The 14901-nt window shown below is 26.3% G+C and overlaps 2 protein-coding genes across 3 annotated transcripts; one reads left to right on the forward strand and one right to left on the reverse strand.

Moving 5' to 3' along the window:
• Window positions 1-17: 17 nt before the first annotated feature.
• LOC100741089 (dynein heavy chain 7, axonemal-like) lies at window positions 18-12331 on the reverse strand. Of its 2 annotated transcripts, none has more exons than XM_033324934.1 (2): window positions 12239-12331; window positions 18-9667 (listed from the first exon to the last, which is right to left on the reverse strand). In XM_033324934.1, the coding sequence occupies exon 2, from the start codon at window positions 9651-9653 to the stop codon at window positions 72-74; it is 9582 nt and encodes a 3193-aa protein (XP_033180825.1). In that variant the 5' UTR covers window positions 9654-9667; window positions 12239-12331; the 3' UTR covers window positions 18-71. The 2 variants fall into 2 exon arrangements, with proteins under 2 accessions (XP_033180825.1, XP_033180824.1); XM_033324933.1 differs by lacking the exon at window positions 12239-12331 and having other exon boundaries at window positions 18-2000; window positions 2577-11758.
• LOC100749467 (spliceosome-associated protein CWC27 homolog) lies at window positions 12331-14837 on the forward strand. Its single transcript, XM_033324938.1, has 8 exons — window positions 12331-12529; window positions 12706-12915; window positions 13021-13221; window positions 13294-13433; window positions 13494-13748; window positions 13821-13976; window positions 14056-14723; window positions 14807-14837. Exons 1-7 carry the CDS (start codon window positions 12488-12490, stop codon window positions 14576-14578), a joined length of 1527 nt encoding a protein of 508 aa, XP_033180829.1. The 5' UTR covers window positions 12331-12487; the 3' UTR covers window positions 14579-14723; window positions 14807-14837.
• The last annotated feature ends 64 nt before the right edge of the window (window positions 14838-14901 follow it).

The following is a 14901-nucleotide window of genomic DNA, read 5'->3' on the forward strand; positions in this document are numbered from 1 at the left end:
TGTAAAAAATATACAAATATGGTATATGAAAATTGTTTTTATTTTAATATTTTTTACTTAACTTATATAACTTACATATGACAAAATAAAGCTGTACCGCACTTTATCCAATGAGTTGCAGGGGTATCAGTTTTCAAAGGTATACTAATTATATAATTCTTTGAAGAAAATTTGATATCTTTATCAATATCTTTAGCAGCAGTTATATAGACAGGGCATTCATAGATTTTATCTGCACTTTTTTTTTTCCGTGAACATTTAAGATGTATTGGTGGCATATTTTGCCAGATTTCATTTGTAAAATTTTCGACTAACATTCTTTTTTCCAAATCCCATCGAGCACCACATAAATGCAGTCCACAAATTAAATATGCATCATCATATTCTTCGTCAATTTCTTTTTTTGTATCTATTTCAAAATCGAAAATGATATCTTCAATAGATATATTATACCTTTTAGAAAATGTCAATAACATTGCAGAAAAGAACATTTTGTAATGAAATAATGTATCAAACCAAATAATTTTTGGACGTCCTTGATTAATCCAATTTTGAATAAACTTAGCACGTTTTAATAAATTATCGATGTAGTCTGTTAAGGTTTCAGAAAGAATATTAATTTGTATCATCTTCCAAGTATGTGGAATTTTATTTTTACATATTTCTTTTGCTAATTTTTTCAACGAATCCGTAAAAAGAAGATAACCATCCAATGCTAATTTTAAATTAGCCAATGCCTTTATTATAATTTCTAAAATATGTTTTAATGATTTGATTTCACAAAAAAGAACTCTTTGCAAAGGTTCTTTAAGCATAGAAGTACATTGTTCTTGAATTTCATTAACTTTAATTGCATCACATAATTTATCATTAATATCATTAATTAAAATTAATACTTGATCTTTCTGTAACTCTTCATCTAATAAAGAAATTGGAGAGCTCATATATGAAAGAGATGATATCAATTCTGTAGCTATCATAGTATTTCGAATAATAATACCATTTCTATTAAATCCAAATATTTGAAATGATAAGTTTGATGGAATTTTCCTAATATGATCAATTACTTGATAATATTCACATCTTTGTGGTATTAATTCCTGTATGCCATTTGCATGTACATACTGTCCATTTTCAATTATGTTAGGATTGCAATAATCAGTTAAAAGATGTTTTAAATATCTACTGTCAAATTCGTCTCGAATTTTGCCCCCATAATTGCATTCTCCAATAAGATATAGAAAAATATCAAAGGGTACATGATCTGCATTATTTATGAAATTTTGTAATTGCATAATGGATATTTTAAGATCAGTATGATCAAATTTATATGGTATATTCCATCCTTGAAACCCAAAGTGTTCTCTCTCTTGTATAATTACATGAAAAAGACATATTGCAAAAAGAAGTTTTAAGAAAATTTTATCTTTTCCAGGACAGCCTTCAAAAAATTCTTTATTTATTATAGGTTCTGACTGATAAATATTCAACAATGTTTCTTTAATATTTAAAGGATAATCGTGCATGATTTTTATACTATTTTGCAATATACTAATTGGAAATTCATTGATAGAACAACTGGATAACCATAAGCGATAATCTAAAGATGAATTAGAAATGTTACAATTATCACAAATTTTTTCAAGATTAGCCAACCAATGAGTTACTAGATGACAATTTTGCAGAAACACCCAACCTCCTTCCTTCTGAGCTCTCTTTATAAGAAATTCAGCTTTCTTTTCTTCACCTTTACTCATAGATAGAGAGACAAATTTGGATAAGTAACCTTTAGTATTTGCATATGTAGAAATAATAGATAATGGTGTTAAAGAAGCAGGTAAAATAAATAAAAGTGGAGTTAAATAACTGGATTCCGCATATGATTGAGATATTTTAATTTTAGGGGAATGGTTTTGTGTATTTCCCAACATATTTTCTATCATTTTCATAATCTGTATTGTAATTTGATCAGGACGTAAAATTTTTACAAGAATGAGTTTCTGAAACAAAGATAACTTATTAATCCAAGGTTCTGGCATCAGATGATCTTCAAATGATTCAGAAACATAATATTGTTTCCAAGCCTTATCATTAGAACAAAAATCATCTGCAAGATCATAGAAGGAAGGAAGTATTTTACTGAGATTATAAATATTTATCCAAATACTTTGTGGAAGCCAATCAAATTTATAATTTGGAACTGTATTACTATGATTTATGTTTGATGTCATAAAATATTTAATTTCTTCTTCAGTTGTTTGTTGATCATTCAATAGAATTTTTGAACATAATAGAAAAGAATACAGTATTTTATGTTTTTCTGATAAAGATCTGCAAATGCTTGAATAAAGACTTTGAGTAAATGAAAATTTTAAATATTTTAATCGTTTTTCAAGAATAACACTTCTACTTGAAATTTCAATTGATCTTCTATATAATTGTATAAACCAAGAAAAAGAGAAACGATACATATGATTTAAATATGGCAAAACATTTAATGTATTGAATAAATCTGTACAATATTTAACAAAATTTACATAAGTATTTCGAAATTTATTTATTTCTTGTGATGTTACCTTTGTCATTTCTTGTTTCTTGATAATGTTCAAAGAAAAATTTTTTGAAGAATCTAAACTTTTTATAGCAGTCTCATCCTCAAGAATATTTGTTGTTGTTGAAGATAAGATATTTAATATTATATCTTCTTGTTGCTTTAATATTTTTTTATTGTTAGCATCTTCCATAAGTAAAATTTTAAACTTTTCTTGAAGTTCTGGCTTTTCTTTGTAAATAATAAAATCAAGAAGTTTATCTTGAAGAGCTTCATTGGGAATGGAAAAATTAATTATTGTAAGTTTGCTAAACATCTCGCATGAAAATTGAGGATTAAGTAATCGCGTTGTAATATATAATCGGAAATCGAATGAATATTTTATTATATCATGACCAATATCTAAGTATGAAGATTTTTCATCGTTGTAAATTCTTCTTAGAAGAAAAGGATCCAATGATATTTCTAATTCTTCTCCTACATTTTCAATTAATGTGGGGATACCATTTTCAACATTATATTGAATAATTGACAAATAATTGGAGTCAGTGAGCTTAATAATTTTTAAATTATTCTTTTTTTCAATTTTTTTAATCCACTCATTTGCTTGATTTTGTGAATCAATAAATAAGGACCATAATTTGGAATTAGTCATAATAATTGCATTTTCAACTGAAAAGCTATTTTTAGGTAAACCAGAAAAATACCAATGGTTTATATCATTTTCTTCTCCAAGTATATTTATTAAATTATAGTTCTTACTATATGATATTTTCAGAATTTCCATATATTGTTTCCATTGCTCTAAAATTTTGTTACGAAATACAATATTATATGATGCTGCATAATTTATAGTTGCACATGTCAATATCATGTCACCCACAAGATTATCATAATTCCTTTTAAGATTTTCTGCAATCTGCATCCAACGATCTTTTTCCCCTCCTAAACTTGCCATTAAATTTTTTGCTTTCTGAAGTTTGATGGTACAGTCTTCTACTTCTTGCTTTAGTTTTATTTTTTGTTGTAGTGTTTCTTGAAGACTGTCATTCAAGGCAGCGAGTTTAACATTTAATGTCAACAGAGTTTTTCGTTTTTCATTTAGAAATGCTTCAGCTTCATTACATTCTTTTTCTGCAATAAGCAATTTTTCTTTTTTAGGAGCAACTGCCTTTGCAACTTCATCATAAGACACCATTGCACATACCCATTTACAAAGGCCTTCTGCAGCACTTGATGCTTTGGCAACGATATGTGGTTTAAAATTGCTATCTATTATGTATGTCTTCTTAATAGTTTGTATAATATTAGATGGAATGTTATCCTTATCATAGTCTTTTAAAATTTGTAAAAAGTTCATATCACTTAAAATGCGTTTGCTTGGACCCCAATAATCTGTATATTTTTTGCCAGTAACTGAATCAATTGCTCTATCTGGGGGAACATCAAGCATTACACATATTGCTGCCATTACTAGCTTGATAGTATCAGGAGGATTTTTCATAGCTTTAACCAATGTAATGTCTGTAGGTTTTAGTGTATTTAATGCAACAATAGCATCTTCTAAAATTGGAATTGCTACAGCTAGATCAGCTTCGCATTCCAATTTTAATTTCCCAGCAATTTCTGTTTTCTTATTTGCTATTTCTTCTTCTTGTTGTACAACAGCAGTTGCTTTTTCTACAATAATATTTTCATTCTCCACTTCTTTCATTGTAATTATCGTTTTTTGGGCAGATAACTCTAACTGTGGTTTCAATATTGTTAATGTGGTTTTCATCTTTTCTACTTGTTGAGCTGCTAATTCTAATTTTTCTAAACCTGTTAGGTATTTATTTTTCAATGTAACAATATCTTCCTGTTTTTTACATATCAAGTGAACATATAATTTTAACATGTGCAAATATGTAACTGATGTAACATGAATTTTCATTCCAGTTTCTTTGTAGTATTCTTTGCTTATTTCTTGTACATAGTTATATAATTGTATGCAAATTTTTATTACATTTGCTTTTATGTCTTCTTCAATATTAATGTCTTGAATGTATTTCAAACCTACCTGTAAAAGTGTATCTGTTGGCCACATTTCATACCAGTTTACTGTACAATATTTTATTAATTCTGGATATTTATATAAATATGATCTTATACTTTTGTTTGTTTCAGTAAAACAAAATATAATATGTAATTTTCTTCTACATTGTTCCAAAAAAAAATTCATTACTGCATGATTACTGATTTCTTCATTTTTATTACCACCTTGAGCATGCAAACGTATCATTTCAATGATATCACACCTTTCTTCAATAGAAAATAAATCAGGTATTTCACCAGTAGACAATAGGCAACAAATATCACGAAGAAAATTATTCTTTATTTGTTTATCTTTTAAAAAGAGGATAAAATTCTGTTTTAACTCACCACACTTTCGTAAAACCAGTTTTATATCTTTTCTCCACATGTTGAAGTCACAATAAGATTGCACAGAAGGTTCATATAATTCTTGTTGTTGCATATAAGCAGCTAGACTTGCTAAGGACTTTCTACCAAATCCTATACTAGAAATTATTAATAAATTGCTTCCTGGTATAGCTAAAATTCTTGAAACTTTTATCAAACATTCTAAAATATACTGTGATACTACAATATCAATCCGTTTTTTCACATTATTATTATTATATTCATTTATATAAAAAATAATTTTAGTTTGTAATTTCTCAATAGAATTTATTTCTTCGTATCTTTTATTTTCATATTTTTCTGTACACATAAAAGTGCAGAATATTAAATTACAAAAACTATCCTTGATAATTTCATTATTATCAAATTTTGGCAGATAATCAAAAGCTGTTTCAAATGAATCTTTGAAATGATGTTTGCAGGTTATTTTAATCTGTGAAAAAAGCCATTCTTTGTCATTATTATCCAATATTCGATCACCAAAAACTCGCCATACCTCATGAGCCCAAAGCCGCATGAAGGTAACTTTAGTTTCTACTGATTCTTTTTGAAGAAGACTACATCCGTTAATAACTCTGCTTATATCTCTTATACTAAATTGATACTGAAACTTAGTAGGTATTGGTAGTAAAGTTTTAATTATAGAATTATATATATCAATCGTAGCATTAATTATACTGGTTACAGTACTGAATATATCTGCAGTAAAAGAATTATTTTTTAAATTACTGAAAAGCACATTTGAAAATATTCTGAATATAGTATCTGTAGCAGGGGCATACATAGTGTATAAATTAAAGTGCCTTAAAAATCTAGGACATATTTTAATTTTGGTATTAGTTACAATTGAAAGAGATAACATAATGTCACTAATACAAATTTTTTCAGAATCATTAATATCATACAAGTAACCATAACTATGATATTGTCGAATAAGATCTAAGATACCATTTATTTCTGATTGGCATTCATATCTTTGCATATTAAGATCATCTATAAAATTAATACAAAACTGATCTTTCGGTGGTCCATAGTGCCTTTTTCTTATTTTATTTAATTTTGAAAGTAATAATTGTTGTGTTTTAGCAACTGTATTCAGAGAAATAAAATTAAGTAAATTGGAATATATTCCTTCAGGTAATTTATTTTTCAATAAAGTTTTTATAAGATAACTTTTTCCAATAGATTCATCTCCACAAATAATGAAAGGTTTTCTGTATTTTATATGTTTGAGAATCATGTGATTATATTTTATTGTATTAATTGTTGGTACAAAAATTTCATTACAACCAGAGTTTTCTAATATTTGCTCACTCTTTAATATATCAGTACTTCCCCAATACTTCCAATTTCCAACACCTTTGAAGATATAAAAATTATCTTGTATTAAGCCTTCATGAGGTAGTGTTATGTCAAAACCCTTTATTATTTCTGGTTTTGGATATTCTTTAATTGCACCAGTCCAAAGTGATGTACAGAAAGAATTAAATTTAGTATGAGAATCTATATCTAAATTTCCTCCTAAACCCCATATTATAGATAATATAAGTGCAACCTGAGCCCATATTAAAAAATGGGATGTTTTCCCCTTCTCTTCAGTATTTTCCGTCAAAGCATCCCTTAAATACATTTCAAACAAATTTAATGTTGACATTACAAAATGTAACTGGCCAACATTTAAAGTTACAGTGCAATTCTTTTGTATAAATTGTAAACAAGGTTCTATTATCCAATCAAACAATGGATACAATATGTTTTTATGTTCGTCATAAATATTGTGTTTGGAAAAATAGGTTTTAACATAGGGTCTCCAATCAATAGAATTTGACTCAATATAAATTATACCACAAGTTGATAAAATAGCAGGAGAAATATCTTCCATACTTATTGTTTCAAAGATAATGGATACAAAATTTGTCATATTCGTTTTTTCATTTGATGATAAATATAACATCCTATTTATATCAAGAACTGCATATAAATTTTCAATCCATACACTATTTAGAAGTCCGTCAAATATTATCCACCTTCTGTCAAAGGAATCATTCTTTGAGAATGGCTGAATCATTTTGGAACATATTCCATCCTTCCAAATTTTAGATTTTTCATCAAAATGACTAAAAAGGTGATTAACATCAATTGTACTTGGAACTATTGTCTCTAATTTTATATTAACACCAAATTCACTACCTTGCTCATATAAAGACAATAAAACAACTTGAAGGATATTTAATATTTCTGTTTTCCCAACAAAAGGGTTACCGACAATCATTAAACATTGATGAATATGCATTAATTCAAATATTTGTATAATTTTAAGTTTGAAAACATCATGAATATGGATAGATTTAGATGTACATACTGTTTCAAGAGTTTCTAAAAATACTGCATAGTTAGGAGGCAACAAGGTAAGATCTGGAAACATGTAATGAACTATATTTCTAAAAATGTGTGTATCTATAGTACAAAGTTTTGGAAGATTAACATTAATTAATGAACGTAAAAGTAGTACAGTTTCATTTTCATGTGGAAAACTTCTCTTTAAAAAAATTGTGGTTTTGACAATTGTCTTCATAGAATACAAATTAAAAATGTTACATGATTGACACCATAATTGCTCAGATAGTATTTTATATAGCGTAACTAATTTTGAAGTTAATAGCTTTGAATTAGATATGCCACCAGCGAAAAATTCAACTTCTATAATTTTATTCATATCTGGTACTATCATAGATACTGTTCTAAATAATATTCTTAAATTATCCGGTAAATTAGAATATTGGAATAGATTCAGTTTTGTAATGATGCAAATATGTCCAATTCTACTTACTCTTAATGAGGAACCTTCAAACATTGTGATTTTTAAATTTGTTGCTATAATTTGAAAAATAGAAGTAAGAGTTTGTGCGAGTCTTGATAGGAGATCAATTTTTAATGTATCAAAGTTTTTAAAACAAAGCCATACTCCACAAGAAATAAATCCCTTAAATACTTGAGATAGAAAATTATAAGATAATGTATTAGTACAGTTAAAAGAACGAAATTGTATTGCAATAGTTTTAGCTAAACTTTTGAGAGTTTCTAATTTTCCTGTACCAGATGGTCCTGTAATAGCACCATATAAATGATACTTATACGCTTGCATAAGAGTATGAAAACATCTATCTGTTAAAGGAGTATTTATTATATGTTGTTTGTAATAACTATATTCATACCCATATTTTATAGTTGTATTAAAAATAGATACTTCTATGCAATCTTCTACTAAATAATATTGTAATTGTGCAACCCATTCAAAGTCTGTAGATCTGGTAATATTTTTGTCTAATAATAACTGAATAATGTCTTTTTGTTGAATTAATATAGTAATTAAAGACATTAACAAATTTCTCAATCTTTTTATCGAATAATTTTTCAATTCACTAGTTAAGCTAGTTACATAATTAATATATCTTGAATATAAGGAATTCAGAGCTTTAAAATTAAGAGGAGTAAGACACCTATGTACCTCGATAGTCCAGCAAAGTTGAAAAGTACAAACAATTGCCATACTTGGAAAATTTATAATGCTATTATGTGCAAATGTTTTACTAAATATTTGATAAGATAGGAGAATGCTTTTTTTTATTGTGGTATTTATTTCATTTTCAAGATATATCAACCATTTCTCTTCATGATCATATTGAACATTAAGTGAAATTAATTTTTCTAAATGTAATTCTTCTTCATAATCACCAAAAATGGAACAAATAGATTTTTCTTTATCAATTTTTAGTTTTTGTATACCTTCAAAACATTTTTGTATACATATACTTTGTATAGATATATCAGATTTAAATAATATTTCTTCAATTTCTTTATCAGAAAGAAAATAAAACCTTGGAAAATATTGTCTCTTAGTTTGTATATAATTTTTAACTTCTTCATTTATGTATTCAAGCTTCTCAACAATATTGAGTAAAGATTTTGAAATTATTGTATCATTAAGTTCTCTAAAAGTAGGTGTTTCTGAGAGCTTCTTTTGAATATGTTTTAAGACTTCTTTAATTTCTTTGTACAAAAGAAATTCTTTGGCTAAATGTACTTTTATGCTTGGGTGACAAAAAGTAGAGTTTAAGGAAAGAACTAATATTTGTATGTAATTCCATTGATTAATAATTTCTTGAATCCTAGTGAGAGACATTAAAAAATCTGTCATTAAGGAAGCTATTTCTTTAACAAAATTTGAAGTTTTCATTTCTTCAATAATTATAAGGTGATCTTCAAGTAATAATTCTATATCGTCCATATTAGAAAATACATTCATTTCAGTTTGTTTATCAAGACTTATTTCAAAAGAAATTTTATCCCATTCTTTGATCATTTTCAATAATTTCTGTTGCATCTTTAATTCCCTATTAGCACTTAAACTGATAGCTTTATATTTCTCAATATCACTCATTAAATTATATGAAATAATTTTTCTTAAACTAGTCCCAGCATTAGGTGTAAGATTAAACTTACATATTGCAGACATTTCTATCCAATGTCGTTTTTGCAGAGCTGAATTACACATACATGTTACTAATGGTAAATATTGCTTAAAATTGTTTATAGAATTAAGTGCTTGCCAACATAACTTTAATGGTGCAGGTTGTTGCATCGGATCTGGATCATCTGCAAGTCCAGAAAATTTGAAACATTTGTTCAGTGTTACATCCATTTTAATCCTTGTTCTAAACATTTTGCTCATTTCAGTAACTTTTTCAAAATAATTCAACGTTTTGTTTTCTATAATGACAGCATCCAAACATTCAAAGGGACCATCTAACCATACAGAATAATCTCTTTGCCATTGGTAAATGACATAAATGAGATCATGAAATGATATGATCATTTCATATAATTCAATTACATTTGAAAACTCAGTTTCAGGAAATTTAAATAATGTTTCTTCTTCATTAATTCTTCGCATTTCCTGTTTAATTTGATTTATTTGTTTTAGAAGACCTTTATAATATTCAACATATTCTTCAATTCTGTTTATATTATCCATATTATCTAACACACTAAGTTGAGGAATGATGTTATCCACATTAATGTTTAAGTTATTTATCCTTTTCTGCATATCATCTTCTAATTCACTTTTCATTGCCTCACATAATATATTACTTTGTTTAAATATTGCTTCAATTTCATATAACCAATTAATAGTCTCTTTATTTAATTGAATGTGATCATCTGATAAAACTGTTATCTCTGATAATATGCTTAACATGTGTATTGAATACTGAATTTTATGTTCTAATTCTCTTATTAGCACTTGTGATGCATAGGAAATATATTCAGTTAACTCAATTAAGGATTGTGAATTTTTTGGAATATTTAATATCTTTGTTTTTAAATTTTCAAAATCTAAACAAATAGATTCATTGAATTCTTGATGGTATTTAATGAGTTTGTTTAAAAAAATATTTATAATATCAAAGGATTCCTGTTTCAAAAATTCTTTAGCTCCATGTTGTTCCAATTTTCCTATTGCATGATATGTATTCAATGTCATTGTATTTGATTTTATTAAATAGGTACTGTATTCCTGTATATGTTGGATGTATAAATCAAAGTTTATTTTTTCAGATGTTAATGATAATATTCTTTCCCTTAAATTAGGTGTACAGATAAGATAAAATTCTTCAATGATATGTTTTACATGTTCATTTAAAGATTGAAATAAGTTATCTAAAGTAAGTTGCAACTTGTTATGAGACTCTTTAATATAACAATTTGGTAATTCTACTTTAATATATTTATAATATACTTTTATATTAAGCCATTCTTCCAATGGTATTAAATCTTGGGCAATTATCCTAATTTTTTCAATGATATCGTGATATAAAGAATATACTTCTTCAACAGTAGGACTAAGACATAATTGGTCATCTTGCATAATAAGTTGAAATTTGATTTGAGGACAGCAATATTTATCACTCATAGTGTTTACTATATGATCAATAGATTTTATCATGACATTCAAAATTTGTTGCACAAAAACATGTGTTATACAGTGCATAATACTGGGTAATCGTTTCTTATTAATGTTCCTTAAAATCTTATTTGTTGCTACAGCTGTTGCCACCTTAGTATAAAACTGATTTGTTAGTGCCAAGGATCCTTTTTTAATATCATTATTAATCATATTTTGAAAATCAGTTAATGACATAAGCCCAAAATTATGATAATGTTCAAAGTTGCAAATAAATACTGGAAGTTTCAGTTGTGCTTGTTTTATAATAATTCTAATTGGTTCTAAATAAAGATAATATCTTTTATTTAATAATTTACCACGTCTTAAAAAAATATTTTTATTAAAAGCATTTTGATCATCAAAGAATTTATGGTTCGCATAAATTATCTTAGAAACATAATCATCATTCTTTTTATGATTTGATAACGTAACTTTATTTAAGAAATCTTGCATATCCTTAGCATATATGTCTTTTACTTCTTTTAATATTGTTTTTATTAGAAAAGAATATTTTCTGTTATATTTCTTTGGTAATAAATTCAAAATATTTTTTTCCCAATCAGTGGGAAATACTTTGAAATGAATGTAATTTAAACACATTTTCATTTTATCATATATTAAATTATCATCAGATAATAAAGAGTTGGTACTTAGATTATTTGATTGGTATACATCCATTACGTTTACTTCCATGTTACACATAAATAAATTTTTACAAAAGATTTACTAAGTATTTCAGCTTACACAGTTAAGTAAAGAATAAATTTATACTGTGAATGTAGAATGTTTTATCAATACATCAGCATTGCTATATTTCTTTAGTAGACATAAAATTAGATAGTTATAAAAATAGCCAGCATTATTAAAAATTATTTGATAATTTAAGAGATGCAAATATATATTGATTATTAATTATATAATCTCAAAAATAAAAGTAATACACAGTTTCACATATAGAAGATAATTTATTTTTATTTTTTCTTGATAACCTTAAAATGTACAACTATGAATAATGTACTTAAATATCACTAAATAACAGTAAAATAATTAAATTAATTAAGTAAATAAAAACTTACAATAAATAAATTTATTTTTAAGATAACCATATGAAAAATGCAAGTTAAATTATGACATTAAATTATTGTAATTATTATAAATTATTATAATATAAGATAATATAGACATATATATCTTTATATATCATTTCAGTTAATATTATTTACCTTAACTTCATAATTTCTTTAGTATTACAGGTTATTTCACAATAGTTTCTCATTTGTGTTTTTTGCTTTGATTCACGGCAGTTTTGATTATACGTCTACATATATTATGTATAGTCTATGTCAATGGTGTTAAGTAATACATTTTCACCTGTTTGGTTGACGTATTGTAGCGAATTAAAATTTTAATATGAAGTGTTTTCGTTGATATTTGTTGAAATATAACTTTTTTATTAAAGAGGATTTACAAATATGAGTAATATTTATATACAAGAACCACCCACTAAGGGAAAAGTAAGTATTAATTCATAATATTTTAATGGATTGTATACCTGTTTTTAAAAACATAACCTGTATATAATATTTATTTTTGAACTTCTACATTAAAATGTTAAATAATTTATATCATTAAATAATACGCTTTATTTCAATGGCATGTTATATTACCAAAACTAATATATTATAAATAGGTGATGATGAAAACTACTGTTGGTGACATTGATTTAGAGTTATGGGCAAAAGAGACTCCAAAAGCATGTAGAAATTTTATACAATTATGTATGGAAGGCTATTATGATAACACCATATTTCATAGAATCATTAAAGGATTTATAGCACAGGGTGGTGATCCAACAGGTACAGGAGAAGGTGGTGAAAGCATATATGGACAGCCATTTAAAGTGAGTTTACTTGAAACATAAAATTAATTTGTTTTATTAAAAAATAATTGTTGGATTTATATATATATATATATATATATATATATATATGTGTGTATACATTAGGATGAATTTCACACAAGATTACGGTTTTGTCGAAGAGGTTTAATTGCTATGGCTAATGCTGGAAAAGATGACAACGGTTCTCAGTTCTTTTTTACTCTTGGTTCCACACCAGAGTTGCAAAATAAGCATACTATCTTTGGTAAGGTTACTGGAGAAACTATATTTAACATGCTTAAACTTGAAGAAGCGCTTGTAGATGAGGTAAATTTAGTGTTGTTGGAATGTATCAGAAATCAATGCAACTATTATTTTTCCATATTTTTTTTATTTCAGGATGATAGACCACTTTATCCTCCAAAAATTATAAAAACACAAATATTGAAGAATCCATTTTCTGATATTGTACCAAGGATAGTATCAAAGAAAAATGAAGAAATAAATGATAGTTTAAAAACTAAAAGAACAGGAGTAAAGTAAGAAAGAACATTTTGTTTTATTAATAATATACTTTATAATGAGACATTCTGTTACAGAAATTTTAATCTTTTATCCTTTGGTGAAGAAGCAGAGGAAGATGAAGAAGAATCTGTGATACTTAATAAACAGTTTAGTAGTAAAGGCAAGTCTGCACATGATCACCTAACTGATCCAAAATTAAGTGCACAACCAGCTATTGAATTGGCTGGACCTCCAAACAAAAAAATAAAAAACGACCATAGTAGCGATTGGGAAAGCGATGTGGAAGAAAAAACTCAAGAGGAATTAGAAGTTATAAAAAAAGAAAAGGAGTTGGTTTATTATTTACGTTATAATCGTATTATATTAAGTAAGATCTTTTATTAAAAGTTTTGTATTTTTAGAGCAATGAAAGAAAGAATAAAAAATAAATTAAGAGATACAAAGAAAAATTCTAAAACAGAAAATTATAAGGTAGATGATGATGAAGATGATAAAGAGATAAAGGAAGATAAATATTATCTTGGGAAGGACAGAGATGAAGAACGTAAAAGAAAAGCGTATGTTTTATATTAATATTTGTTTATTAATATTTATTTCTAATGTATATTTAAGTATTTTCAATTAACTATTATGCAGGGAAGAAATTAGGAAACAAATTCGGGATTTTAAACGTGATGTTCAAAATGAAAAGAAAGCGAAAGAAGCAGATCAAAAACTAAGACAAGATCAGGTGGAAAAAGAAGTAAAGAAAACTGAGATTATGAAAGAATATATAGAAACTCAAGAGAAGTATAAAGAAGCAAAGTCGAAATTACCTAAAAAGGGGAAAAGTCGCGAGGACTTCACAATGGAGTTATTAAACAAGTTTAAATCTAAACTTCAAACTGCTAAGGAAACTATAAGAGAAAGATCGCCGAGTCCATTAAAAAAAGAAGATAACAAAGAGGATGATTTTGATCCAGCTGATGAGTCTTGGATGATACATGCATTACATTGTGAAGAAAAAGCACCTGTTCTTGCCAAAGATGCAAGTACAAAAGACGATGATTGGTTTGAAATTTATGATCCTCGAAATCCTCTTAATAAGCGACGAAGAGGAGAAAGATCACATAAATCAAATGATGATAAAAATAGGCAATCCGATTCTCGTCGCAAATAATATTTATCATAAATAATGTTATACCTACACATGCAAGTAATTATAGCATTTTTGTATTATCTTTTTGTGTATAGAATTGTGTATAAAAGTATGTTATATTAAATATTTCTTTTAAACAAAATTTATACATTTACTGAAGAAGTAAGTAGTATTTTGGAAAAAATGTGATAGCTTTATATTTTAAAATTAAAAAATTAATTTTTTGCGCAAATATTACTTTTTAGATAGTTTAGTATTTTGTAGTTTCGCATCAACTGAGGAAAAAAGGAAAATTATGTACGTATGTGTGCTTTTGTTGCCGTATGGTCGTGTTTACCATACTT

This window comes from Bombus impatiens, unplaced genomic scaffold (assembly GCF_000188095.3).
Source record: "Bombus impatiens unplaced genomic scaffold, BIMP_2.2 scf_0083, whole genome shotgun sequence".
Lineage (NCBI taxonomy): Eukaryota > Metazoa > Arthropoda > Insecta > Hymenoptera > Apidae > Bombus > Bombus impatiens.